The sequence below is a fragment of the Mauremys mutica genome, chromosome 16, assembly GCF_020497125.1.
Source record: "Mauremys mutica isolate MM-2020 ecotype Southern chromosome 16, ASM2049712v1, whole genome shotgun sequence".
Taxonomy (NCBI): domain Eukaryota; kingdom Metazoa; phylum Chordata; order Testudines; family Geoemydidae; genus Mauremys; species Mauremys mutica.
The window spans coordinates 20,987,511-21,015,490 of NC_059087.1; the positions used below are offsets into that span (position 1 = coordinate 20,987,511).

Consider the following 27,980-nt stretch of genomic DNA (forward strand, 5'->3'; position numbering starts at 1 on the left):
TGAGCCGCTGAGGGTCTCTCAAGGGAAAGGGCAGTGGAGTGATTTCTGTTTGCAATAAGATAGTACTGTAGTCTCTGCAGGAGAGCTAAGGCTCACAGCAACAGCTGAACAGGGGCGGGAGGGGAAGAGAGAGAATGCAACACATACTCTATGCAGCTATCCAGCGGCTCTATGAAGCCCCCTAGCCACAGTGCCTGGGCCCACAGTCACCCTGGAACTGGGGCATCACAGGACATATTGGGATGAAATGGTATAAACATTACAGCATTTGGCATTTTCAAAGCACCCTGCTGACATTAACAACCCTAAGGGGTAAGCAAGTATTAGCCACATTTTATTGGTGGAGAAACCAAGGCCCAGAGATGGAAAGTGCCATGTCCCGTGCCGCAGGCCACACAGTGACAAGGGCAAGCCTGGAATTCCAGAGTCCTGGTCCCAGCCTTGACCCCTACGTACTTGACCACGTTGCCAACAGGAGTGAGGCTGGCACTAGGAGCCGGGAATGGCTGAGCTGGAATCAAAACCCTTCCCCTGGCTGGGAATAAGGAGATGTGTTTGCACTGGCGAAGTTGGGTCTATTACCAGTAGCATTTCTTATGTGTATCTGTAGCACCTAGGAGCCCCTGTCCTGGCCCAGGACTCCTGTGCGGAGGTGCTGTGCAAACAGAACAAAACAACAGCCCCTAGCAGCAGCATTCCTCTTTGTTCTAGAATCGCTGTCTCACATTAAGGGGGACTTTTAGGGGCAAATTCTAATTCAACCCAGCTGCCCCAAAGTGGCCATACTGCTGCAAAAGCACCGTTAATATGCACCCAAATACTAGTTCCTGCACCATTCTTGCCTCATCCCACACAGGTCATCCCTGCTAGAAGGGCAAATAATCTGTATGGGGATATGTGCCGAGCGGCCACTGCCAAATCAGGGGAGAAGCGCATGGACGACAGCCTCGGATCCTTCACTCCCACCGTGGAATGTCCATCAGCTTCTCCTGGTTAGAGAGAGCCAAGACAGAGAGTGACACCTACCTCCCTGCTTGAGACACTTGTGTAGGGTGACCAGATGTCCTGATTTTATAGGGACAGTCCTGATTTTTGGGTCTTTTTCTTATATAGGCTCCTATTACCCCCCATCCCCGTCCCGATTTTTCACACTTGCTGTCTAGTCACCCTATGCTTGCGTGTAGCACCTCACACAATACAGTGCAGAGTGCTGGTTTCTGGGGTCTCTGGCGTTCCTGCATATTGACCCATGCTAGCATGTACAGGCTGGTTTTCCAGTATTGCCAACCCCAAGGGTTCAAACAAAATCACATGACGGGCACTGAAATGAATGAAATTAGAAAAAAAAAACCTAATTTTTAGGACAAATACTAAATGTTGGGTTCTCTTTCTTTGCCTTCCGGTTTCTGAGCCTGTAGGCTTCATGGAGGGGTGGTATTTACAAGCTTTTCTCTGAAATCCTGAGGGCTAGAAACATCCCTTCCCTTAAAAAAAAAAAAAAAGGGCCGGGCGGGGGGAGACGGGACCTGAATGTCTCCCCTAATCAGTTAGCTCCAGGAGCTGGGACTTTAAGATAAACACCAAATGTTGCGAGACTCACAATAAATTCCTGAGAGTTGCCCATTTTTCCATCCATGCTAGCACATAAGCCAGCATGATCCCTCGACCGAGTCAGTCACATTCATAACAATAAGGGCCAAACTCCTCTCCCCAGCACAGCAAAAAGCTTAGGGAAGTGTCCTCCCTCCCAGCTATCCATGGAAACCCCCTGGATCTGGTCATGGCGCCGCTGGAGACTAGAACCCTGGGGCTGAGAACCCACGTTCTAGACTAATGACAGCAGTAGCCTCCTCAGCCTCTGGGACAGGAAGGATCCATTTAAGCCTTCCCCTGGTCTGCTCCTGTCAGCCCCCCTCTCCTCCCAGTACAGCAGTGTGCAGGGAACCTTAATGGGGCTCTGCTCCTTGTCGTCCACTTTGGGTGCGGAAATACACCCGCTCCACTGCCAGCGGCCTTTTGCACACACACGGAGCGAGGGAGCAAGGTTTGCCTTTCCTAGTCCAAAATGAGCCAGTAGCCTGGGTAACCCACATACTCCCTCTCTCAAATGTGCTCCAGCCTTGTTGTGTGTTTCTAATTAGCACTTATTATTCCTACTGTTATGTTTCCTACTTGAAAGCACACAGATAACACATTCTGCAGACAGCGCCCCTGTTTGTTAAGAGGATTTGCTCTCCGGTGGGATATTTTCAAGTTGAATATACAGACGATGTAATGGTACCTGGTAATGGTACCATCCTTTTATTAACTAATTGTCTTCTGTTCTCCCACCCCCCTGAAGCAACGCACACTGATTTCATCCTGAACCATGTGTAAACTGGAGACAAAGTCGCTATTCCCTGGGTCCCGGAGAGAAGGCATGAAAGAAGTGAGTCACAAAAAACACTCGTTTATTCAAAGGATCCCTCAGTTACAAATGCTGCCATTGTGGTGCCTTTTAATGAGGCACAGTGGACAGGGCATGGAACTGAAATGCCCCATCCAGCCTCTGAGAGGCAGGGTGAGGCTGACCCTCCGGTCTCAGTTTAGGACCTTTCCCCATTTACTATCAGTATTTTCTGCTCTCCCCACTGATTGCTGGCAATGCGCACGCCTTGGAGACACAACCAGAGCCCAGGGGACCCACCATCGATTTTGTTTTCAAAGTCAGCAGACTAAACCCTGAAACCCTTACTCAGAATTCACTCCCTCCCAATGGAGCTTGCCTGAGCTAGGACTCACTGAGCAGCACCTTGGGACGTCATTGATTTCAGAGACTGAGTTCCTGCAGCAGCAGTCAGGCAAAAGTCCTGGTGGGGTAAGGGCTGAGTAAAAGCGGAGGAAGGGCCTTCGGATTAGGCCTAGCATAACCAGAGCCCTAGATACACCGTGACAGAGTGGCTCTATTTCCCGGTGCACCTTTCAGCTCTGACTTGCTTCTGCCGCCAGACCCCAGGCTGGCTGAGGCCTCGGGTGACGGAAAGTGAACCCGGAAGGGGTCACAGTGATGCAAGACACCAGCAGCCCCCTCGTGCAGGGGCCTGGAGCTGGCCAGAACAGCCCAGAAAAGTAGATGGGGCCGGAAGGTGTGTGGGGGGAGGGCAGCTGAGTGACACGCTGGTGAGTGACGCTGAGGCAGTCTAGATCAGTTCTATGGAGCCCAAGATGGCGTTGCAGTGCCCTGTACTGATGTGTGCTGAGACCGCCCACTCTCCCTGGGGCGATCGCTCTTGTGTGCGGCTGCTCCAATAGACATTGCCCCTTCTATTGCCCCAGGGATGAACCTACCCTACAAATGCCATGGTTTGTTGCAGACTAACAATTCTCTTCTAAGACAGCTGGTCAGTGTCTCAGCAGAGAAACCAAGGTCTGACTGGGCCTGGATACTGAACTCCCTGCTTGCCCATGGAGGTGGCAATGTTAGGCCAGGATGGGGAAAGTCAGTGCTACTGTTCTTGCTTTGTGGATAGGCCTTCAGCTTCCAGGTCAGCCAGTCTCTCACTTCCCCCCAGGAGAGTCTCTTCGCAGTAGGGAAGGAGGTTTCTAAGGCCAGGGTTATCTAATCTTTCCATTCTGGGGGCCCCTTTGTAAGAATTGTAGGACTGGAAGGGACCTCAAGTGGTCTTGTCCAGTCCCCTGCACTCAAGGCAGGAATAAATATTATCTAGACCATCCCTGAGAGGTGTTTGTCTAACCTGCTCTTAATTGCCAATGACAGATTGCACAACATCCCTAGACAATTTATTCCAGTGCTTACCCACCCCGGCAGTTAGGAAGTTTTTCCCAATGTCCAACCTAAAACCGCCCTTGTTGCCATTTAAGCCCACTGCTTCTTGTCCTATCTTCAGAGGTTAAGGAGACCAATTTTTCTCCTTCCTCCTTGTAACAACCTTTTATGTACTTGAATGGGAGCAAGAAGATGCCTGAGACTAGCCTCACACAACGTGTGCACACACGTATAAGGCAATAAGTGAATCCCCAGCCTTGTAAATATATTTATGCACTATCAGTGCAGTGAGTCCAGACACAGCAGATCGAGCCCAGGCACATTCTTATCCACTCCCACGTACTCCCTGCCTACCTCATGCCACAGAGGAGACAGCTCAAGAAGTTCCAATGGCTCTTACACTGGAAGGTCAGACTGCAGCTCTCTCAGTGTTGGGATCAGAATTTTGCTAGCCACACAGTTATCGCTAGTGGGGTTCTATCCGTCTTTCCTCATGCTCTATGGCTAAAGGGGATTTTGTCTGAGAAGAAACTTAGTACACTTGATGTACAGTGCCTGGGGCGAGGGGTGGACATGTATGACAGTACGTCTATGGCATGATATGGCTAAGGAAGAAAAAAAAACTCTGCCCACAACAGTCAAGGAAACATGCCAGAATTCTAGCATCCAGACAATTCTCATCCCTAGTCTGCATTTATAAAAATCCTGTCACTGGTTCTAACAGCTGGACTGATGGAGAATACTGCCCACAGCTGTAGGGACTGGCATACCTGATCTCGCCCATGACGTGTATTTGATAACATTCCCACTTGTGACAGATTTGGGTAATCTTATGCAGGTTCAGACAGACAAATAAAAGAACCAGAAAAGGGCTTTTAAATTGGGATCAGCTCATGTGTTTGTTTTTAACCTAGAGGTTGGGTTCATCATTTTTCTAAGTGGCAAATGAATTCCTCTCTCAGGTGCAGAGAAAGATAGAACAACAAAATAAACACCCGGTGATCCAAACCCTTCAAAACAGTGTCCCCATCCCCCGGCTGACCAGTTACTCAGAAGGTCTGGGCTCGAGTTTCTGGTGGGTGCCTTATGTTATGTGTTAAGAAAGGGAAAAATATACTCTAGAGTGAAAGGCAGCCAGGACAAATCAGCCATTCTTGGGATGTCCCCTCTGGGCAACCAGGTGCCAGCAGCAGCTTAAAAGGGTCTAGATTAGAATCACAAGACTGTCTGTACCACGCTTGAATGCATAAAAAGCCAGACCAAATGGATGCTGCTGCTGCTGCTGCAACCTCTAATTCCTACACACGGGCTGTGTATGCGCTACCCACCCGCAGGGCTTGCAGACACACACACACATGCTCATAGCAGCCTGGGCAGACGCCACATACAAGACGCACGGTAGCCGTGTCTCTCCCTTCGTTCCAAAGCCGCAGCGGGGCGCACGACCGGGGCGCACTGGGCAGAGGCAGGACGCCGTTGTGTCTCGCATAGGAAATTCACATGCGTCTTGCAGAAACCTAACAAGACACAGCGACGCTTGGCAAGGGGCGGAGGGGGGGGGAGACCGCTTTTCCAGAGGGATCTCGGACACCCACCCACCCTAAATGCTCACGCCCAGCCTCTATGGGCTGCAGAAAGCCGGAGACGCACAAAGCGAAGGCTAAGCGCCGCCTTCGACAACCAGCAGCGCCAGCCCCCTCGCCCCACCCCACCCCTGTCGGAGAGAGCGCAGCACTACTCGGGAAACGTTCATCTATTTATTTAGGGGAACGGCTGATGGGGGGGGGAATCATGTGCCTGCTCCCCCCCCAACCCGTTTTTTTGCAAGCTGGGATGAACGCGCCTCAGATGTTGTTTCTGCTGCTATGATGTGGGTGGCTTGAGAGCCCCCCCGGTTCAAAGCCCACCAGAGGCGCTGACATTGCCAGGCGGGTCACTTTCACGCTCTTGCTGCCCAGCGCAGAGCCATCTCCTCCCCGCTGCAAGTGGCACCCGCGAGGGGATCCATCATGGGGTCCCGGCTGAGCAGACAGAGCAGCCTGGAGGAGGAGAGCGCCTCTGGAGAAGACTCGTGCCCCAGGTTAGCTAGGAAGCAGCCGCACAGGAGGGTGGAGACTAACCGAGGGGACTTTCAATTCGCTTCCCTGATCCTGAACTCCGAGAAGCTGTCCGGGGTGCTGAGGAAAAACAACCCGGCGCCCTACGTGAGGAGGGTGGGATGGATCCGAGAGATCCAGGCGACCATTCGGGAACACAAGAGAGAGCACGCGGTCCACATTCTCAGATTGCTCAGAAAGGTAAATGACTTAATAGTGCAATGGGGGGGAAAAAAAGTGCATGGAAAATAAATAGAGTCATTAAAAAAAAACCCAGCAAGCAATACCAAGAGAAGTGCACGCAAAGACTAAAGTGTAAAGAAGTGCATGCAAAATGCTGAACAGAGCAATGCAGACAAGGTGTGCTAAAATAAAACAATGCTAACTAGCAAGAAAGTAATGCGAAAAAAAATGCATGGGAAAATGCTGAAAAGCTATACACCAATGCAAAAAAAAAAGCACACAAAAATGAAGCAGTGCAAACTAGCAAAGAAGTCACACAACGTGCAAGCAAAATGAAGCATTAAAAAGCAGTGGAAAATGCATGCAACTAATAGACCAATTTTAAAAGTAAGCAAGGCCATTTAAGAAGTGTTTGGAGGAGAAAAAACATTGTGCTGAAAAAGCAATGTGTCAGTGCCAGGAGGTGCATGCAAAAACACAGAGAAAGGGATGCTAAAAAAACAAAGCAATTCTACCCCAACATGACAGAGCAGGGAAGGAGTTAATCTTGGGAAGGGCTGTTATGAACTGGGCATAACTGAGTCTATGGCAAGACAATAACCGTTGGTCCTGTCAGTGAGAGAGGAATTTGGGATGAGGAGGGGAGACGGATTCCGATTTTTCCTCATTTTGAAATGAATTTTTCACATGGTACCTTTTGCAATGAGTTCAAGAGCTGCCTCCGTGAAGAGAGCCTGTCGCGGCCCTTATTCACGGAGGGAAGCTCCTGATTTGGAGCAGAATCCTTTCCGCTTTCCCCATTGCTGTGTTCGACCCCAAACGCTCTCCACTGTCTAGGGTGTTGGTGGGGTGATTTGTGCACAGTCCTCCAGTGATTGCTCCGTGGAAGGGTGTGTGTGAAGGGCTGGGCTCTTTGTGATGCTTTACCAGGGCATGCAGATGCTGGGTCAGCAATGCCACCTTGGGTGTGGACGTGGGGAGAGGGAGGCAGCCTCTTTGTTCCATACATCACCAGTGGCACGAAGGGACGTGCACGGGAGCGCTGACAGCTAGACACTGAGACATGCATCTTTGTCACTAGCATCTTGCTAAGTCTGTTGTGGGGAAGGAGGTGAGTTTAACCAGATCCTTTAGAAAGAGGGGGTGAGTGGGAGTTATCTGACCGTAACCACTGGGGACACAACTGAATCTGTGCCGTTAGGGATTTTAGAGCCAAAAATCCATGACCCAAACTCCTCCAGGCAAGGACTTTGGAAAGCTGCCTTCTAATCAAGGCCATTTTATGCCAGACTAACAAGAGAGAGTCCAGCCCCCTCCCATAAATTAATCCTGCCTGTTGATTCTATCAAAATGGGCTACCGAGGAGCCTGGGTGCAGGCCCTGGCCCCAGTCTGTTTGAGTTTTTTTGATCAAGGTCCAAATGATCACGGTAAAGTCAAGGTCCAGACTCCAGAGAAAATACAAAACCAAAAATAATGATACTAGTAAGTAAAGCTTTCAGGGTCCATCCAAAACCATCCGGTGGTCCGGATTTGGCCCGTGGTCTGCCTATTGACTGCCCCTGCCCTGGCTACTAAATGTCTGTTTGAGGATAACCTAGTCAGGGAAGGAGAGGTAGGCGGGTCAGTGGATCACAGGCAAACTTGTTCTTGTCTCTCTCCATTCAGGAAATACAAGGGAATATACAGACAGTGCTGTGCCAAATTGATCATAAGGACACAGCTATTACTGTACTGGAAAAGGTCCATCCAGAATTGTGTCATGTCACAGACAGGATCAACGCAGCCACAAGGGCCGCCCCCCATACTTAAGTTTGTATTCTGTACCATAGAGGGACACTTCTCCCTGACCCCAATGGATGGGCAGCTTCTGAGGACGGAAAGCCCCTACAATTTCTTATCCTAGTAGGTGTCATCCTTGTTCAGATAATGGTCTAATCCTCATCTGGAACATAAGACTGATTAGTAAACTTACTTAAAGTGTAAACGCTTAGGGCGGGGGCCAGCTGTCATATTTGTGCAGTGCCTAGACTAGGGCCTCTATGCACTACAATCTAACAATAATTATCCTGTAGCAGTGAGTTCCATAGATTCGTTGTGTAAAGAATATTTCTTTTCATTAGTGTAAGGTCCTGATTCTACAACATTTGCTCACATGAGTAACCTTACTTGAGGGATTACTCACATGAGAAAATAGCGCTTTCTTGAGCAAGAATTTGCAGAATTGGGACCTAACATTGTAGCTACTTAATTTCAGTGCGTCCCCTTGCAGTAGAATTTACACTGCCTCCTACCCCCTTAACATACAGGCTCAATACTGAATTTGTGCCAACACAAAGATGAATGTATTTCTGTTCCTTTACTTGGAATCATTTTGAAGATGTGTTCTACAGAAATCCTGTGGGGTGGGGGGTGGGGGAAGGGGTGGTTCACGCAGACAGAGGTCTAAGACGACATGACAGACATTATTCCAAGAAGCTTGCGGGGGGGGGGGGGGCGAGGTGCAGCAGAAATAGGCTGCAACTTGCTTCTGAAATGCGGTGATGTGACAAGAAGGGACTTTTGTAGGCTTTGCCAGAGGCTGGAATTACAGAGTGTCATTTCCTATGGTGCTCAGAATCTTTTACCCAGACAAACATTTAAACCCTTCTCAGATCTTGAAATCTCCAGAAGGGTCATTAAATGGCAGCAGGGATTTTCACGTTGAGTCATCGGGCCATCTGGAGTGGAAGGTCATTTTGAAACCTTCCTTTGCACATGGCCTGACAGTTCCTTTTGGGTCCAGCAATAGGGCTGCCAACAGTCCCTTATTAGAAGCGACTTTTTTCTTCATCTCTGTACAAGAAGATCAGGAGTTGCTGAGTGCTGCAAGCAGCAGCAAGAAATACCCTGGCAAACGTAGGTGAGCACTGCTTAGTGTTAATAAATAAATAATAATATTGGGAGGAGGGGTAGCACGGGGGTGCTAAGAATACAGGCCCTTATTTTTGAAATACAATGTTGGCATCCTTGTGCTAAGCCACGTGCCCCCGTCCTTCCCACTTCTGCAATTCATCTGAGAAGAGCCGGTTACTAATTAACATTTCCCCTTAACTCACTTTCCCCCCTAGTCCCTGTCTCAGGATTTACAGCTGTTTGTGTGTTAGGGCAATAAGCTACCGTAAAGGATATAGGTTCATTCTCACACACGCATGCTGTGTGGACACAGAAATTGGACATAGTAATTATCATGGCTGAGTCAGGTGGAGAGAATCCAGCCAACGCTTATACCAACAACTACCTGCTGCCCGGTGTGCTTTGTAAGTTCATTTCCTATAATGGTTATTGTGCCGTTCTGTGGCTAACCGTTGACAGGGCCATGGGACAGAAATAGCATTATTGCTGTCCTAGCTTGGTCAATAGCATTGGTGGCAAAACAATTGCCTGGCCAGGAATTAACTGAAGAGAGTCTCATGAGCCTGTTGGCCGTTTAGCTTGTACTTTGCCCTTCCAGCCGTTCCTCTCTTTCTGCCCTGAATTGGTGTGGAACATGGAAGCATCGGCTTCCACCTTCCTTACCTTGTATATTACAACCCTCAGCTCCAGTCTGTCACGGGACGTCCCACGTTATACGGACGGGATTACATTAACAATAGCAGGCATGCAAGAGCCACAGAGCGATGGACGCAGGTGGGGGTCTGGCAGCTGTTTGGAGGGAGGGAGATTCACTTGTCTGCTGTTAAGGGGTTCAACTTCATTTCAGACTCTACATTGGAGCTACAAAAACTGTCCCTGTGCTGGGCTGCAAGGAGATGGGGAGGCTCCAGGAGCCTAGCAGGGGTGCTGGAGCTGGCCATCTCAAGGGGAACAGGGCAAGGGGGGGGCTGTGACTGCCCCCTCATGGGCACTGAGCAGCAGAGATGAGCCAGGGCAGAGGGAGCAGATGCCTTCCCCGCCCCCGAGCCTCATGGGCAATTATTTCTCCTCCTGCTGCTGCAGTGTGCCCAGCCCTTCCTGCCTCCAGTGCAGGCTTCCGACAGACTTACTCTAGCTCTAGATGTTTACCCGGCACTATTGTAATTTTATACTTTCAGGGCCAGTACGTACAAATGGGGGGTGGGGGTGGGCAGTGCTTTGACTGGCTCTATTCCATTACCAAGACACAGGCCAAGCAGGGCTTTGAGTGTCAGCACTGGGACAGCTCCATTAGCCACTGCAAGCTGCCATTTAAAAAACCAGGAGCCAGATCCTCTGCGGGTGTCAATGCGTATGGCTCCATTGATGACGGGGAGCTGCACCAGTCTACACCACAGAGGAGCGGGCCCAGGTGAGCTACACTGATGGACACCAGCCAAGGATCAGGTCCACGATAATTAAGTTAACAGAACACAAAAATGTAAATGGGTCAAAACCATAGGTCTGTGCTGTCTCTTAGTCACAAACCAAACTCTTTAAAACAATATATTCAGGGGGCAAGGGGTGAGGATCGACTAACAAGTGCTTCTGGGCTGAAAACGTATAGACCAGGGGTTCTCACACTTCAGTGCGCCATTCTGACAACAAAAATTACTACACGACCCCAGGACGGGGACCGAGTCTGCCTGATTCCCACTGCCCTGGGTGGGGGAGCCAGAGCCCGAGCCCCACCTCCTGCGCGGGGTATGGATCAAAGCCGAAGCCCACGGGCTTCAGCCCCAGCCAGGGGGCCTGTAACCTGAGCCCCAAGCCCCAGCAGGTCTAAGCCAGCCCTGGCGACCCCATTAAAGCTGGGGTCCCAACTTGCAGTTTGATAGTCTACACCAGCGGGTCTCAATCTGAAGGGACTATTTACAGCTACGTTATTTACAAGCCTCTCACCTAAGGGACGTATAACAGGAATGCAGATTCCTCTTTAACTGGCCAGCTCCAAAGGGTGCTGCTGAACCAGAGTGTTTAATTAGGGCTGCAGAGTTTCCAGCCATGCCCCCCTTCCCACAGCTTCCTTCACCTTTGTACTTCACACTGTATTTAGGAGGGTGAGGAAAGGTCTACAGAGCCTGTGCCAACTTGCCCTAAGTGTTATGGTCAAGCCAGGTGCTGGCATGATGCTCGGATGCGTTCCTAGCCTATGCCTAGGTGTCCATATCAATAGCCCTCTGTGGCAGCTTATTCTCATGTTGTTGACCCATAAATTATGTTGCTCAGTTTGCTTGGGGATATCCTACTCCTGTACGAATCACTGATGCACAGAAGATGAGCTAACGTGCACTCAACTGCGTCTCTAGTGCTCGTGATCTCGTCTTCCTCTCTTCATTGGATTGGGAGCCAGTGACTCTTCTGTATCCTGCTCGGTGAGAGGGGGGTGGGGGAGGGGTGTTGCTTTTTTTCTTGCTGCTGTCTAGGGTCAAGATACACCAGTTCTCCCATGGCTCTGTCCCCCTGGGGACGTGCACACACACAGCTCCTTCCTTCAGGGCTGCTGCTTTCACCCTGCGCTGTATTAAGCACAGACTCAGCAGAGTAACGAGAGCACATGGGACACCCATTTGCTCGCTCATGTCTCCTGGCAGCAATGCACAGATTGAGCAGATGTCTTGTTTATTCCCTCATCTGAATCCTCCATGTCGACTGAACCAAGCCCCAGCATCGTCCCTCCCCCATGGGACTTCTCTCATTCCTCCCTCTTCCCTGTCAGCTCCCTGCCATTCCTGCCTTTATCCTCCTCAGAGCACGTTCTGCTCAGAGCCTCTGTTTCCTGGCCAGGTTTCCTCTCTTCTCCTCATTTTCTGATCCTTCCTGGTGCCTCATGGCATCTCTATTCACCTTTGCCATACCCGAGTTTCCCTTGGTTCCCACGGGGACTTCCGCCTTCCCTCCTAGCATAGAAAAGCCTCCCAAAGCTTAGTCCTGTGGATCGTCACATGATTCATCCTGTCACCCCCACCACCACCCAAACAGTCTCCCAGGCTCTCCTGATGTTCCCGGTTAGGGTAAGTCACAGGAAACGCTGAGCCCGCAGGTGAGCGTCGAGACCATCGTCCCGACCAGGGCTTGTGCCAGGGATGCTGAGGCGAGAGAAGCAGGCTGCTGCTTCCCCGTTGATACTGCGAGAGCTCTAGGGGACAAACTACAAATAGACTCCGCACTACAGGTTTAAGGATCTCACTGCTGCTGCTTAGGTAGCCCTGTCCAGCCTCTGACTCATGGGCACTCACTGCCCCAGAAGAGGCTGCAGCTGAACTAGCTGTCAGCTCTCTCAGCGCCGGTGCTCCTGCACCATTCCTACGGGACCCTTGCTGGGACAGGGCAGAGCTGGAGTAGCTGGGAGCTTGCCTATAGCCTCTCTTTCTGTGGGCTCCCGCAGGGAATGGAGTGACTCACCTTTCCTTGGCTAATAGAGTGAAACCTTTTCTACTCCTCATATGGTAGACAGACAATCTCCAATCTAGACCAGTGGCTCTCAAACCTTTGTCGTGGTGACCCCTTTCACATAGCAAGCCTCTGAGTTTGTTTTTAATTTATAAGGGGGGGTCAGACACCATTATAAATGCTGGAGGCAAAGCAGGGTTTCAGGTGGAGGCTGACAGCTCGCGATCCCCCGTGGAATAACCTCATGACCCCTGAGGGGTCCCAAGCCCCAGTTTGAGAACCCCTGATCTAGACCAACCCAGCTCTGTCCATTCAATCTGTTTTATCCAGCCGTTCATCCAGATACTTAAAGGGCCCCCATTCCATAGTTCCTGTATCCACATATTTCTGCTCCACCATTGTTAGGCAGCCTCCTCCGTTACTCAGTCTGTTTTTCTTGGGCCCTAGCATGGTTGTGTTATGGCTTTCACATGATGTTTTTTTAAATATAGCAACTGTAAGGGGACCCTGAAGAATGGAGTCTAACTGCTCGTGTTCTCTTCTAGGACCTGGGATTGGAAGGTACGTGCCTCAGTGAAGTGCTCTACAAGAATGCTACTTTCCTCAACTTGGTGGACCCCATTTCCCACGACCTGCTGATGAACCTCGCTAGAGATCTGCAGTGCCCCAAAAAGGTGAAGCCTGCTAATGCAACGATCCCTTTGGGAGAAAAAGTTGACCCAGGAATGAGTTTATTGAACTGACCAATGCCACTCCAATCTCCGTTGGGTTCGGCTTAGGATCTGTAGTTCTCTAGAACCAGCTAACCTACTCCCTTGGAGTGACATATAAATAATCCCATAGATTTATATAGAAGTCATAAAAAAAACCCCGCATCATTAGAGTGTGTGTGTTAAGTGCAGAGAATTCAGGAAATTCCCTCCCACAGCAATAGTAAACTCAGCCCCAATGTGCGTGGATGTTTGTGTACAAATGGGTGGAAAAATGCAAGTTGTCATAGGTTTATTCCCCACTTTGAACTTTAGCGTTTACAAGATGGGGACCTGCATGGACTCCTCTAAACTAAAATCCTAGTTTAGATCTGGTTCTCGCTGCCACCAGTTAAGTTTAAAGTGGGTAACACACTGCCTGTTCCCCCAAACGTCCCCTGGGGAACCCAGATTCAAACCTGAATCTCAACACAAAGGGAAACAAACCATTTCCCCCCTCCCCTCTCCTAGTGCTTAGGAGAGATACCTGATTCAAAGTCCTTGAATCAACCAAAGAGGGATTCACTTTTCCCCCTCCCCTTCCCCTGAAAATCCAAACAAGGGAAGAAATCAATCAAGTTCTAAAAAGAAAAGATTTTATTAAAGAAAGAAAAAAAGTACACTCTCTCTGTATTACCAGCATGCAAAAATACAGGGTCTAACTTATAAAAACTGGAGAGACTTCCCCTCCCTCCTCCTCAGCATAATCAAAGTAACAGCAAACAGAAATAAAGAATTCCTTCAGCAAACCACACAATTGCAAATATAGAAAGCAACTCAAAAGACTAATCCGCCTTTTTAACTAATACTCACTATACTGGATAGTAGGAAATACTCCAGGAGAACTTGGAGACATGTCTGGCCTCTCTTAGATCCAAAGAGAGCACACAGAGCAAACAAGGAACACAGACAAAGCCTTCCCTCCACAGAGATTTGAAATTATCCTGTCCCTTGATTGGTCCTCTGGTCAGGTGTTCCTCAGGTTACTGAGCTTGTTAACCCTTTACAGGTAAAGAGACTTTAACCCTTAACTATCTGTTTATGACACAAGTGCATCTAGGAAATCCACCCATGATTACAAGCCAGTCTTCATCATGCAGGCCCTTGGCATGCATTCACTAACATGGTCTGGCCACACAAATAAGCTACACCAATGTAAAACTGGTATCATGGAGTGGAGGATCAAGCCCCCTGATTTGTGCGCCTATCTTACCACTGCATTAGTGCCAGCAGGATACTCTAGAGTTCCTTATTTAAGGGGGAGGAAAACTCAAATGAGTGCACATCAGACTGAACAATGTATTGTACGGGGGGTGGTGAGAGGCAGATGTGTGGGGCTCCGGCTATAGTCCCGCAATCTCCCCAATATCTCTGGGGCTCTGCAGATTCAGTGTTCCTGTGCGTACATGCAATCAGTCAGACGTGCAGATAAACGTAGGTACCTCTAGACAGATACCCTGCGAGCCCTCTGTGTGCACGACTCCCGGGTAAGCCAGCCAGCTTTCCTTTGCAGGAGTGGGCTCTTGGGACCCCAGGTTATTGAAAGAGCTCAGGGCCAGATTTCCAAGGGCTCAGCACCCACATATTGGACTAGATGTTTAAATGGGAGCTAACCTCATTTGAAAAAGAGCCAGATTTTTCAAGGAGTGCTTCGCCCCCGGCCTCTCCCATTAGGGCCCTCGGAGACAGATCTTCAGAAGAGCCCAGCCCCTGCCATTTAGAGCTCTTTGAAAATCTGTCCCCAAGTAAGGGGGCTGAGCTCCTTTGAAAATCGGGCCAGTAGGGCCTGTTCCTGCAGTGCGCCAGGCTGCCCCAGTGGGAGCGGAGGGCAGGCAGTACTTCCCCAAGGTTGGGCCTTACATTGTTAAGGGAAACCCCGTCCAGCGTGCGCGCAAGGTGCTGCTTCAGCTCAGTGATCGGTGCCGTGTCTCAGACCCTGCTGCATGCAGGATGGGCAAAGGCAGTGTTCTTCCTACCAGCCCACATGGCACAGTTCAGTTATCCAAGCCCCAGAAGGTACCTGCACCATTTCCTGAACGCCTGACCCAGCAAACCCTCCCTCGCCAGACGTCCCACTGGTGTCAGTGGGACACGGAGGGCTCCTCAGGTCAGGAACAGTTAGCTGTGGTAGGCCGTTAGCTCACAGAAACAACCTTCCTGATTGTTGGGAAATGACAGTTGGGAAACCTGTCAACACCCCCACGGGCTGAGAAGCCGCATGAAAAATGTCCACCCAGGGAGTAATTTCTTTCCAAAAGGTTATGAGCATCTAAAAATGGGGGTTTGCAATGAAAGTGCTTCACAACCATAATTCCAGTGACCTCTGGGTTTATAGTTCTAAGTTACTTCCCTCTGACTGCCTCGCCAACCTCACGAAGCACAGTGCCTTCCAGGGGAGGTGGGGACAGATGGTGCTGCCTTCTTCTGCTGGCCTATTGCTTAGCAGATATATACACAGAGTGCAATCTCTCTCATACACACCCTGAAGATGCTGAGCACCTCAGTGGCCCTTGAAGTCAAAGGGAGCTAAGTTGAGGAGTAGATGGGGCTCAGCAGCCCACAGGATCAGACCCCCAGGCACATAAAGGGATACATAGAAGAGCTCAGCCACCCGCCTTGTTTCTTTCTGTTTCCCATGTGGGTACCCGGCAGCACAAAACTCTGGATTATAGACGTTAGGCAAGTAATAGGAAGGCTGCGCACAATTTCCAGTCTCAATTAAAATCAGATCAGGTTACAAGGACACCTAAGGATCAGGAGGCAGGGTCTAAGCTGTAGGAACGGCTGCAGCAGACAGCGCTAGGCTATAAAATGAAAGCAGGCAAACACAAAGGCCTAAGGAACTTGGAAAACACGCAACGTGCTATGTGACGGCAGAGGTCCCAATCCCAGCCAGCGCAGCAGTGGGTTGCAGAGACGCAAGCAGGTGCATCCTAAACCACAGGGCTCCTGCCAGTCAGAGTGGGATTCTATGGGGAGGGCTGCAGCAGAGCAGGTGTGCACAGTGCATCCCTACCGGCTGTTTGCTGTAAATGGCACTATAGGCAATAGCTGTAAAGCCACATGCTAGCATTACACGTGCCCCATGTCCCGAGGGAGCTGGGATGCTTCAGCTGCTTCCTAGCAAAGTCATGGTGCCCAGAAGCGTGGTGCTCCAAGCACTTGCCATAAAGCATGAAATTAGCGTAATTATTGACAGCTTTACCCATACAGTTCCGAATTACACACGCTGTGTTGCAGTCGCACAGCTAAGGGTTGGGAAGCCAGGCAACCATGAAGGTTTTTCAAACAAGACAGAGACATTTGGGAATCCTCACCTGATGACACTGTCTCAGCTTGGCCCTCTCTAAGGACTCACATCGCTTTCAGCTCTGCCCGTCAGCATTCATCCTGCAGCATGTGCAAAGAAGAACTCGAGCATTATTTCGGTGCCATCTTGTATCAACGGGAATCACTGTAGGGAATGACATCAGACCACTGACCGTGGGGAACTCACCATGACGCTTTCCAATGGCCCAGAGCAGAAGTCACTGCAGGAACGTGGGGCGCTCATAGATACTCCAGTTCCAGCCTCTCCCAGCAGGAGGCATGGGAGGGAATGGGACAGGAGTACTGGCTGTTGAGCTTGCAGTACTTGAAGGACCGACGATAAATCACAATAATAATCTGATTTAGGGATTGGGAAATACTCTGTCCAGGTAATTTTAGCCTGGCTGCGTAAAACTATGGCACTCATCCTGGAATTTCTCTGTCTGTACTCAAGTGGAATGTCCTACATTGGCCTGAACCTAGATCGTTACAATGATTACTAATGAAGAGGGTAGCAAAGGGAAGAAGGCAGCTCCGAATGCCCCATGTACACACACACTCCCCTGTCGTTCCCTGGGTAAAAATCAGTTAATTTATTCAATTCCATTTGTTATGCAATGTGCAGCCTCCACCAGCCAGTAGTTCACGTTCTTCCCCGCCATACCTGCTGCTGAGCACTGGGCCCTGATAATCCCACAATGTTCCCATGACACTGTCACAATTCAGGGCGACTGCACCTATATTCCCTCTCTGTGGTCCTTCCAGGGTACGCGCTTTAGACTTCCAGCTCGTAGCTGTCAGCTATCTGGGGTGAAGAGCCACGTCTCACTCCATCCCCGTCAGGGTTTTAAGGCTGCAGAACTCCGTATCCCCAGCAAGCCAGACTGTCCAAATAGGCCAATGCCTGCACTTTGCTTTTCTCGGAGGGCTATGACCCATGTATTGCCCACAGTTATAAGTTACCATACAGCACCTTCATTCTTATGGTGAAAGCATTGCAACAATAAAAACATACACGCGTGCTAGAAAGCTTAGCAGAAACCACTTCAAAGCAACCTGTGACTCTGGTAGGTTTTAGTCCTTCAAACCACACGACTGGTTACAAGTTCATCTGTCCTAGATCCAGCACCAGACCAGACACTGCACAGATCAGCCATTTCTTTATACAAAGGCCCGAGCTGATCTTGGCCTTGTGTAACAGGTAATCATCAGACAGGGACCCTCTCCTCAGGGCACAGCTTTGGAAGGCTGAGTTTTTACATAATTGGAATGGGAAAGTTGCATTCACCTCACCCTAGGAATTCCCCAGGAAATCCTCTTTCCACTAATTGTCCAAAAAGCCCAGAATTGTCTGGCACATTTGTAGTACATTCTTTTGAATTCCCACGTCTCTCATCTGTCACATCTGCACCCCCCGAGGTTACTTGTATGTATCATTGTGGGTCGGGATTGTATGTAATACAGTAAGGGCTTCCTAAGATATTGCAGGAAATTGCCCTGTCAGACAGATGCCTCTGTGCAGAGACAGACAGGTGGGCAGAGGTGGAAATCTTCTACCACTTTCCTCCTCTTCTCTCACCCAGCTCTGGTGTGAGCAGCTACTCCAAATATCCTGCAAACCTCTGCCTTGTATTCCCCATGCAGACAGTCACACTCAGGGCACTAGAGAAGGCTGCAAAGGGGTTGCATTGCTGGACCCAGAATTCCTCCTGGAGGTTCCCACGGTTCATAGACCAGGGCAGTAGCCCTGCTTCCCTTGGAGAGGGGTGCAGTATGCTTTCCACACCACACCACCTCTACAAGCCAATGCCAAAGTAGGGGGTGGGAAGAGAAACAGGGCCATGCGCCCCTCCACCCCCATAGCTCTTTTCAGATAGCTACTGCTTGACATGGGCACTAGGTGGGATGCTGGCCAGCCTCTGCACAGGTGTTCAGGGATGGGGGTAGCTCCTTGCCCCAGAGCTGGGCAGAATCTGGTCCTCAGTGATGCTGCAGAAACTGAAGCTCCGTGATCCTCCCGTTTAAAACAAACATAAAACCTGCCGAGCGCAGCTGGGAGGGTGGAGTTTGACAGGGCTAGAGTGGCTGTGCAAGGACATGGATATGGCACAGTCCCGGTGTGCTGGGAACACTCACAAGGATCGATTCTCCACTGCTGTGCACCTTGGTCACCATTCACCCCTGTACAAAGTGGGGGATAACACACTATTTAATCAGTGGGAGCATCTTACAACCACTTTCCCTGATGTCAGTGACTCGACCACCTACCCGGCAATGGAGAATCAGGCCCACAGAGTCTGTCTCCAGCTTCCACGGGCATGGCCCAGTTTAATTCTTTATGGTCTTCATACCCTGGTGCTTTGCAAATGGCCTCCCTGTTCTGAGTCACTCCTAGCACAGCCAGCCTGATGGGTGACATTTATTATTTAGTTACTACAAGATGTGCCTGATTCTCTAGAGCAGTATTGTTCCGCCGCTTGTGCGGGGAAAGCCCCTGGCGGGCCGGGCCGGTTTGTTTATCTGCCGCGTCTGCAGGTCCGGCCAATCGCGGCTCCCAGTGGCTGCAGTTTGCTGCTCCAGGCCAATGGGAGCTGCTGGAAGCGGCGGCCAGTATGTCCCTCGGCCCGCGCCACTTCCAGCAGCTCCCATTGGCCTGGAGCAGCAAACCGTGGCCAGTGGGAGCCGCGATTGGCCGGACCTGCGGACGCGGCAGGTAAACAAACCAGCCCGGCCCGCCAGGGGCTTTCCCTGCGCAAGCAGCGGAACAAGTTTGGGAACCACTGCTCTAGAGACAGGAAAATAAGGCAATATCCTTGCTCTGAGGAGCTTGGGCCCAGATTTTTAATGTATGTAGGTGTTGCTCTGCTCAGCATGGCAAGGCCTGAGGGCTTGTCTACACATACAGTGCTGCAGTGGCGCAGCTGTAGCATTTAGGGAAGATGCTGTCTCTACCAAGGGGAGAGCTTCTCCCATCAGCGGAGGTTCTCCGCCTGCCTGAGAGGCAGTAGCTCTGTTGACAGGAGAAGCCCTCCCGTCGACAGTGCTGTATACATGGGGGGCTAGGGAAATATAACTAGGTTGGTCAGGGGTGTGGAAAATCCACACCCCTGAGGAACATAGTTATCCCACCATAAGCTGATAGTGTAGACCAAGCCTCAGTCTCAGAGAAGCCTAAGTCCCATTGACTTTCAAGCCCCTGAATCACTTCTCAAAAGGGGAGTTCGCCATCTACGTCATTTGGGCCTTGCAGACACTGAGCAGAGAAACATCCACACGCCTTTACAAATTTGGGCCTTACAATCTAATCACCATGGCGTTCCACCATGGGTATCCAGCACTCACAGAGGTCATAAGCAATCCCTTCCCCTGGAGCACTCAGCCTGTTGGGATGGACCGGCTTGGGCAGGGGTCCTTCACAGATTTCATTCTGAAAAGCCCTTGCTAAGAATCCCTCTTCACACGTTGCTCAAGTCTCAGAATGGTTCATCCCATCACGAAGGGCTTAGTGTGAGACTCTGTGCTCTAGGATGGCTTCTTATACAAAAAGAAAGAATAAAACACGTTCAAAAAGAGTTACATTTTGAAAGTGTGTCCACAGGGGAGCTTGGCTAATACCTTTCCCCACCCCGGCCCGGCCCCAAGTATACTCCCTAGAACAGGTCAGGAAAACAGTTTTCTTTGAAATTTTTCATGTTTCCACAGAGAATCCAAAACACCAAAAGTGTGGGGGGTTTTGGGCAACCAAAACCTGAAAAAAGTTTTCCCAATTTCGGCAACAGGAAAACCGTTTTTCATTTTTTGGTTGTCAAAAATGGAAATTTTGGCTCTTCTATAAAGCCTCCAAGTTTTCAATGAAAAGGGAATCTCTCTGGTGAAAGTTTCCATGTAGTTGAAAAACCATTTTCCATCCCTCCAGCCTGACCATCTCCCCATTGCTCTGTTCCACCATGGAAACGTGCTGTTGGATGTATTGTGTTGATTGCAAAGAATTCCATTCCCATGGCCCGTTCAGTGACGTCGCAGCTCTGTACGCTGTCTCCGCGGGTGGTGGAGTTGAAGAATATGTTTATATAGAGAGTTCTGTTTGTTGCCCTGAAACATGTTGATCATAAGCTGTCACGGGGTTCTATAAATGGAGACGGAGCTTGCCCATGTATAGTTTTAACTACATTGTGTAGCCTGTAGCATATGCTGTTTTTCTGGTGTGAGTAACGTCGTATGCTGTGGCATGTTCGAGATGGAGACCCTTGGAGGGCTACAGTGAACTATGTGACTGGGGAATGGGATTTTATCGTCTCCTAGTAAGTCTTTAGCCTGAACTTTGTGTAGGTTTTTGCACGTTTTCAGGTGCAATGGTAAAGTGGGGGTGGGACAAGCCAGTGATGCAGGATGACCTGGGAGCAGGGAACTGGCTGGATTCCAGAGCTATTCAGTTCCAGATCTTCTATCCTGTGCAGGGTTTGAAGGCGCAGATCTTTTCCATGGATGGCAAGGGACAAACAGGCTTCATGTACAGAGCTGTAGTTACGTTGCTACGTTTCCCTCCCAGTCTGAAGAGAGCAGAATCCAACAATCCCCCCCATCCCAGAGCATGCCCAGGGGATAAAATATAAATACTCACCCCTGCTCCACAGCCAGAGCAGGAACTATCAGAGCATTAACAACAGATCACCCCTTCTGGGCAGGAAGCCTCTTGACAAGAGGGCGACTCCCAGCCCTGCTGCCCCGGGGCCACGTGCTGCAGGGAACCCTAGGCACCCCTGAGGCACTGCAGAGAGAGTTTACACAGTTCCCCCCCCCCCCAGTGGTCTCAAGCCTGACCTGAGGGGAGGAGCCACAAGCCTTCCCTCCAGATTTGAGGGTGGGGCGGAGGCGTTCCCATTCCTAAGCCCGAATCCCAGCTCTGGAGTTCCTGTCACTAGTGCTCTTTCCCCTTCCCTTTGCTTCCCCCTTTTACATTCCTCCTTTCACTCTTCTGTTTCCCACTCCCTTTCCCCTGCTCGTTACCTCACCTCCTGTTGCCCCAGTCCACTGCCCCATCTTTGCTTTTACCCCTCCCTCTTGTTCCTGGCTCTGGCTCACCTCCCTGTGTGTCTCATTCCCCCTCCCCATCCCATCTGTCCTCTCTGAGGCTCTCTAGAGGTTCCACCTTCTCCCGGTGGCCCAGGAGTGTTTCCAGGATGCGCCAGAGTCGCGGAGCAGGAGGCTGAGCTGTCCCTTTGTTTCCAGGAATACGACCCCTGGAAGTCCGCGGACAGGATCTGCAGGCAGCTGATTTACCACTTGAGCCCTCACTCCACGTGGCATAGGCACGGCATGCCCCGCAGGAAGTCCCAAGCATGGTGAGCAACTCGGCTGGGAAAGGGAAGGGGAGGTTAGGAGGGGATCTGCTCGGTCACAGCCAGCGGTTCACTGCCATGGTGTGTGCTAGCCCAGCCCTGTCTGCACCCTCAGGAGCCAAGAGAAAAACCACATTGAAAACACTTGGGTGGCAACTGAATGCTTCATTTGATTTTGATCTCTTAAAGGTACCTCAGCCAAATTGTTCATGGCCAATTTATGATGACCTCGCAGGCTTCATTTGTTGTTATTTCTTTATGGCTCCCTAGGCCTTAAAGTAATTCCAACCAATAATTCTTGAGTTCCTGCAATACAGACAATGCTTCCTGGAGAATGGGGGGATGTGAAAGTTCCAGGACTGTAACTTTGCATGAATTTGGTGGTGGTGGAAGGTGCGAGACAGGCAGCCCTGGGGACTGACATCCTCCGCTGCCCTGCAGCTCAGGAATAGCTGGCCGCAAGCTTCCACCTGCTGCATCTGATTCTGATCTTGGTTACAGCAGCTTTACCCCTCTGCAACTCCATCCATTTCAGTGAAGTTACTCCCAATTTACACAGTCTGCCACGGAGTAACCACGGCACCCTGTCAGGACTGCCTCAAGGGAGGGAGGGCACATGATCTTCCAAGACCATCTTCTAGTGCTCTGCTGAGACAGGGTAGCCAGGTAATGCCATTTTTGGTAGTGGACTTTTGTGATCTCTCTCAGTATTTCTAAAAGGTGTCTGCTCCCATTGGTATCTAAGCACTGATGCCAGGGAATAGGTGTCTGAGACATGCTGTGGACACTTACACTTGGGGAAGGGGACTAATACCACCAAACTCATTTCACATGGGCCACCAAAAAGCCATCAGACAGCAATAACTTCTAGCTACAGCTGTCCCAGGCAGGATTTAAACCAAGAGCTTCACAGTAAAAGGCTTCCTATCCTACTAACACATCTCGAGGCTCCTGGGAGCTTTCCTAACCCGATAAGGTTTGTCTCCAGACGTTAAGAGAACCCACCACTTAACTGCTCACCCTATTGCCAGAGCCGTGCCTGATGCCCTGACAACAATCATTTGGGATGCTGAGGAAAAGACAGAAATAAATAAAAAGAGACTGGGCTGGCCTCAGCCACATTCACATGGCAGGAAGTGACCTCAGCATTAGTCAAAAGACAGGGCTAAGTTGACTTCAATTTAGGAAAGATGTTTGATTGTCCAAACTCAGAAACAGTGACACAAATAATGGTGAATTAAAAATATATCCCACTATGGAGCATTAAATGGCAGCTTTCAGTTACCTGTTGTAGTTTCACGTGGAGAACCAGAGTTAACCATGGAAACCCCACTTTTTGATGCGGTTGTGGTTTTTAGCCTAACTGTAACATTTAGTTCACAGCAAACGGGGCTGGTATACACTGAAAGTTGACGATCAGCATAGCTGTCTTTCTCAGGGGTATGAAAAATCCACACCCCTGAGATGTAGCTCTGCCAACCTAACCCCCAGTGTAGACAGGGCTAGGTTTGACGGAAGAATTCTTCCGTCAGCCTAGGTACAGCCGCCCGGGGAGGTGGATCACCTACACAAATGGAAGAACCCCCCGTGGCACTGTAGTGAGTGTCTACGCCGAAAGGCTACGGAAGATATATGCACGGTCTGGGAATTGGGGAACCCCCTGAAGAGGTAGAGGGGGAGGGAGGAGGCTAGCTGCCTCCCCAAACCACTTCTGAGTAGCAGGCCACTGCCATTACCCCGAAGAGACCTAAAGGTCAGTGAAGGTGCCAAGCGGGGCTGTTATGGGTCAGGTGGAGTTGGAGGGGCCTATGGAGGAGCAGACTGCCCTGATTCCAGTGCAATAAAAGAATTTTGGAGAGGGATCTGAAACCTGGTGTGTCTGGCCTGGTTCTACGTATCAGTGTGAAACCTGCCCTGAGCCCCAGTTTCGGGACACAATGAAGCTGTTTCCATGTTAGACTCCAACATCAGTGCTTGATTCGGCGCTGTTGGACTTCTACAAGGATTATAACAGGGAAAACGCACCAGCCCATCTGATACAGCATCACAGCACAGGAAGAACAGAGTAGGGGCAGTGAATCATGTACAAGTCTGCAGTTACAGACAACCCTGGTTTGAGATCAGAACAACAACAGCTGTAAACAGGGCTTTAAAATCTCCCAAGAGGCATGGTCCCCTGGAGGATCCAAGTCCAAACTCAGCTGCAGGCCTTGACGTATTCCACAGCCTCCATTTCCAGCTGCAGCACTTCTGTGGTCAGTAACACACAGGAATAAGCAATGAGACTAGATAGTGTATGATGGAGGGACATGTATGTAGGTCCGAAATGGGCAGCGCTACCTTGCAATCAGGTATAGCTAGGAGGTGTTAGGGTCATACTAGAGGCAGCCTTCCTCAGTTTCCCCTCCAGATTACTCAAATACATTGCACTTCATTTTTTTCCCCTTTAGGTTTTTACACCTCTCCTGGGAGACTGGGCTTATTAATACAAAATACACTGAAAATTACTCCAGACCCCAAAACAAAGTCCATTCAGAAGTGCACACAACCCAAGATTTCTCTTCATCCTCCCACACCACCCTGCCTGGAGACTCTGCCACAGCTTCCTGAGCCTCAGTGCAACCCTGTTCCCCCACCCCACAACTTCTTGCTCGTTTGACACTGGAATCACCCCGTTCCCCTCAGGTGAGGCTCATCCTGTAATCATCGGCTAGAGAGCATGGAGCTAAGCCAGCCCTGGAGTAAGCCACCCTGTTACATGCCCCACCCTGCACTGAAAACCTTGCCCACCCCAGGGCAACTTCTACTTGAGGGGATTTTTCTTCTTTTCTTCCCTAATTCCTGAGGCCTTCGCAGCTTGCCGGACTGTTTTCCATCTAGCTCTCCTTCAGGTTCGCTCTTTTCCCTTCAGGGCCAGCTCCCTAGCTCCTTCCAATGCAGCCAATTTCTGCTGGCTTCTCTGCCGGAGAGAGTCAGACTTTCTCTAGCCCCCCTGCCAGCGCTGCATTGCACAGACTCAGACTTTAAGGCCAGAAGGGACCATCACAATCATCCAGTCTGACGACCTGCACAGCACGGAACCTCACCCACCCACTCCTGTCATAGACCCATAATCTCCAGCCGAGTTACTGAAGTCCTCATATCTTGATTTAAAAGATTTCAAGTTTCAGAGAATCTACCATTTACTCCAATTCACACCAGCAAGAGCCCCAGGCTCCATGCTGTAGAGGAGGGCAACACTCACCCCCCAGGTCTCTGCCACTCTGACCTAGGGGAAAATTCCTTCATGACCCAATATATGGTGATCAATTAGACCCTGAGCTTGTGGGAGACCCCTGCCAGCCAGACACCTGGGAAAGAATTCTCTGTAGCAACTCAGAGCCCTCCGCATCTAGTGTGCCAGCCCTAGCCAATGGAGATATTTGCTAATAGTAGTCGCGGATGGGCCATATGCCATTATAGCCAATCTCATCATACCACCCACTCCATGAATTTATGAAGCTCAGTCTTGAAATAAGTTAACTTTTTTTTGGCCCCACATCTCCCCTTGGAAGGCTGTACCAGAACTTCACTCCTGTGATGGTTAAAAAACCTTCATCTAATTTCAAGCTTAACAACATATCGATGGCCAGTTTATATCCATTTGTTCATGTGCCAACATTGGCCCTTAACTTAAATAACTCCTCTCCCTCCCTGGTGTTTATCCCTCCGACGTGTTTATAGAGCGCAATTGTATCTCCCCTTAGCCTTCATTTGGTTAGGATAAACAAGCCAAGCCCTTTGAGTCCCCCCTAGTAAGGTAGGTTCTCCATTCCTCTGATCATTCTAGTAGCCCTTCTCTGCACCTGTTCCATGTCTAGGAAGGATGAATTCAAACTGGAAGATCAGAATTACACACCGTATTCCAGATGAGGTCTCACCAGTGCCTTGTATAATGGTGATAGCACTTCCCTCTCTCCCCCTTCTTAAATACAGGCACTGTATGTACAAGTCTCCAGCCACAGGCTATGACCCAAGTTTACAGACTTCTTAAAAATCCTTGCTGTTGGACCTGCAGTTTCATTGTAAGAGCCCTGGCTGCAGTGTCCACTTTCCCGACAGCCTCAGCGTTGGCCCCCTCTTCCGAACACTAATACAACTCTGCCATTCGGTGACCACCCCCACGTTCGGGTCATGTTTCCCCAGCAGCCAACTGGGGCTTTGTTTCCTTCCTCCGCTCGGTCACAGCGGGGATTGCTGTGGCCAGCACCGCCTCACTTGTGTCCCTCACCTCCAGCAGCCAGGGCCAGCACACTTCTGCGAACACACAGACTGTTCCTCTTTGACTCGCCCCCTCACTTTGCAGGGCTTCTCCCTCCCCACAGACCTCACTATTCCAGGGGCAGGGCCGCTTCATGTGCCCTGTCTTTCCACCTCTAAAACATTTGGGTGGATCCTTACTCCAGGTCCCTGCCCTCCCAGGTATCTGGGCCTCAAACCCCACCACCTGTACCTTCTGCTGCATGGCTCACGGTGCCTCCTGCTCCTGCTGAGGAACTGCCTGCATCCATTGCTGCCGGTCTGCCAACGAATGACTTCTGCCATTCAACTTGTCCCACACGTTCAGTTTCTCTCCTTAATGGGAGGGGCCCTGCATACTACGCTCACCTGATTCCTCTCTGGCGGGGCTCATCCTGTAATCAGGGCTGACTTAGCTCCAGGCTCGTCAGCCTCTGGGCCAAGCCAGGTCACAGGAAATAACTGACTGACTCCCAAACAGGGATCTTTTACTTCAGGTGTTTAAACTGGCATCGAAGCTGGATAGAAACCGGTTTGCAGACTTGCCAGCAGGCTCCCCTGGAGCTGGGGTCCGAGGTCACTGCAGCAAAACAGACACTACCAGGAGCAGGAGACTTAGAAATACCCACTTCCCTTTCAGACCTTGGGCCTGGTTCCCCACTGCCTGGTCATTTCCAGCTGCGCAGAGTGCATGTAAAACCCTACCTAATGCTCCACTCCCTCCCTCATGCTGCTGGGAGCGTTTTCACCCCCTCTGCCCAGCATGCAAGGCAGTGCAGAATCTGCCCCTCTGCAGTGTATTCCTGGTGCCATAAGCCCTTCCCACCATATGGCTGGACTGAACAAAATGGGGGAAGTGTCAGCTTCTATTGAGTCAAGTTCAAAGGCAGATCCCAGGGCAGCTGGGAAAGATCAGGGCAGGGAAATCACATTCAGGGATGAGCTCTCTCCTCTTGCCTTCCCCATCCCCTGCCCTCTTTGGCTGCTGGTTGTCATGGCGCAGACGCAGAACGCCCCTGTTCTCTTCTGAAATGCGATTTCCGCTTTCTGGCAGCAAGTCAGATGGGCCCGGAAGATAATTAACAAGCCCTGCCATGGAGAGAACTGGGAGCATCTGCCAGGTATTAATTATGTTTTATCTCCGCAAGGCCAAGGAAGAAGGAGACACACATCAGGGCCCCAGTGGTGCCCTGGGTGATCGCTACTTCCCACCACCCAACACAGATGTAATGAGGTTGAGCAGGGTCCGTATAAGAGAAACAAACTCCTCAAAGAAGGCTTTTAATGACTTTTGACTGGGTCAGAATGGAACCAGGTCAAACATGAGCTGTAGCCATGAGTAGGGTCCTACCAAATTCACGGCCATGAAAAATATGTCACAGACTGTGAAATCTGGTCTTTTGTGTGCTTTTACCCTGTACTACACAGATTTCAGGGGGGGGTCACAGTTATTTTAGAGGGGGTCGGGGCGGCTGAAGAGTGATGGCTGTTGGCCAAGCGCCCAGCTCTGAAGGCTACACCCTGCCAGCAGCAGCACACAAGGGTGGCAGTACCATACCATGCAGCCTTTACTTCTGCACTGCTGCCTGCTGAGCTGGGCGGCTGGAGAGCGGCGGCGGCTGCTGCCCAAGGGCCCAGCTCTGCAGGCAGCAGCGCAGAAGTAAGGGTGGCAATACCATACCAGGCCATCCTTCTTTCTGTGCTGCTGCTGGCGGCGGCTCTGCCTTCAGAGCTGGGTTCCCGGCCAGCAGCTGCCGCTCTCCAGCTGCCCAGCTCTGAAGGCAGCGCTGTCGCGAGCAGCAGCACAGAACTAAGGGTAGCAGTACCAGGGCCGCCCAGAGGATTCCGAGGGCCCGGGGTCTTGGACGGCGGGGGGCCCCGCTTCGGCGGTAAGTCGGCGGCGGGAGTTGCTTCCGTTCCAGGACCCGCCGCCA

General features: G+C 50.6%; 1 protein-coding gene across 1 annotated transcript in view; it reads left to right on the top strand.

Annotated features, from left to right (window-relative positions):
* Positions 1-5,503: 5,503 nt before the first annotated feature.
* Positions 5,504-27,980, top strand: part of LRRC75B (leucine rich repeat containing 75B) — a 33,308-nt gene continuing 10,831 nt past the window's right edge. Inside the window, exons 1-3 of the mRNA XM_044989464.1 lie at positions 5,504-6,063; positions 12,917-13,045; positions 21,659-21,771. Coding sequence (XP_044845399.1) covers positions 5,776-6,063; positions 12,917-13,045; positions 21,659-21,771 — 530 coding nt within the window. The 5' untranslated portion in view covers positions 5,504-5,775. The remainder of the gene's footprint in view (positions 6,064-12,916; positions 13,046-21,658; positions 21,772-27,980) is intronic.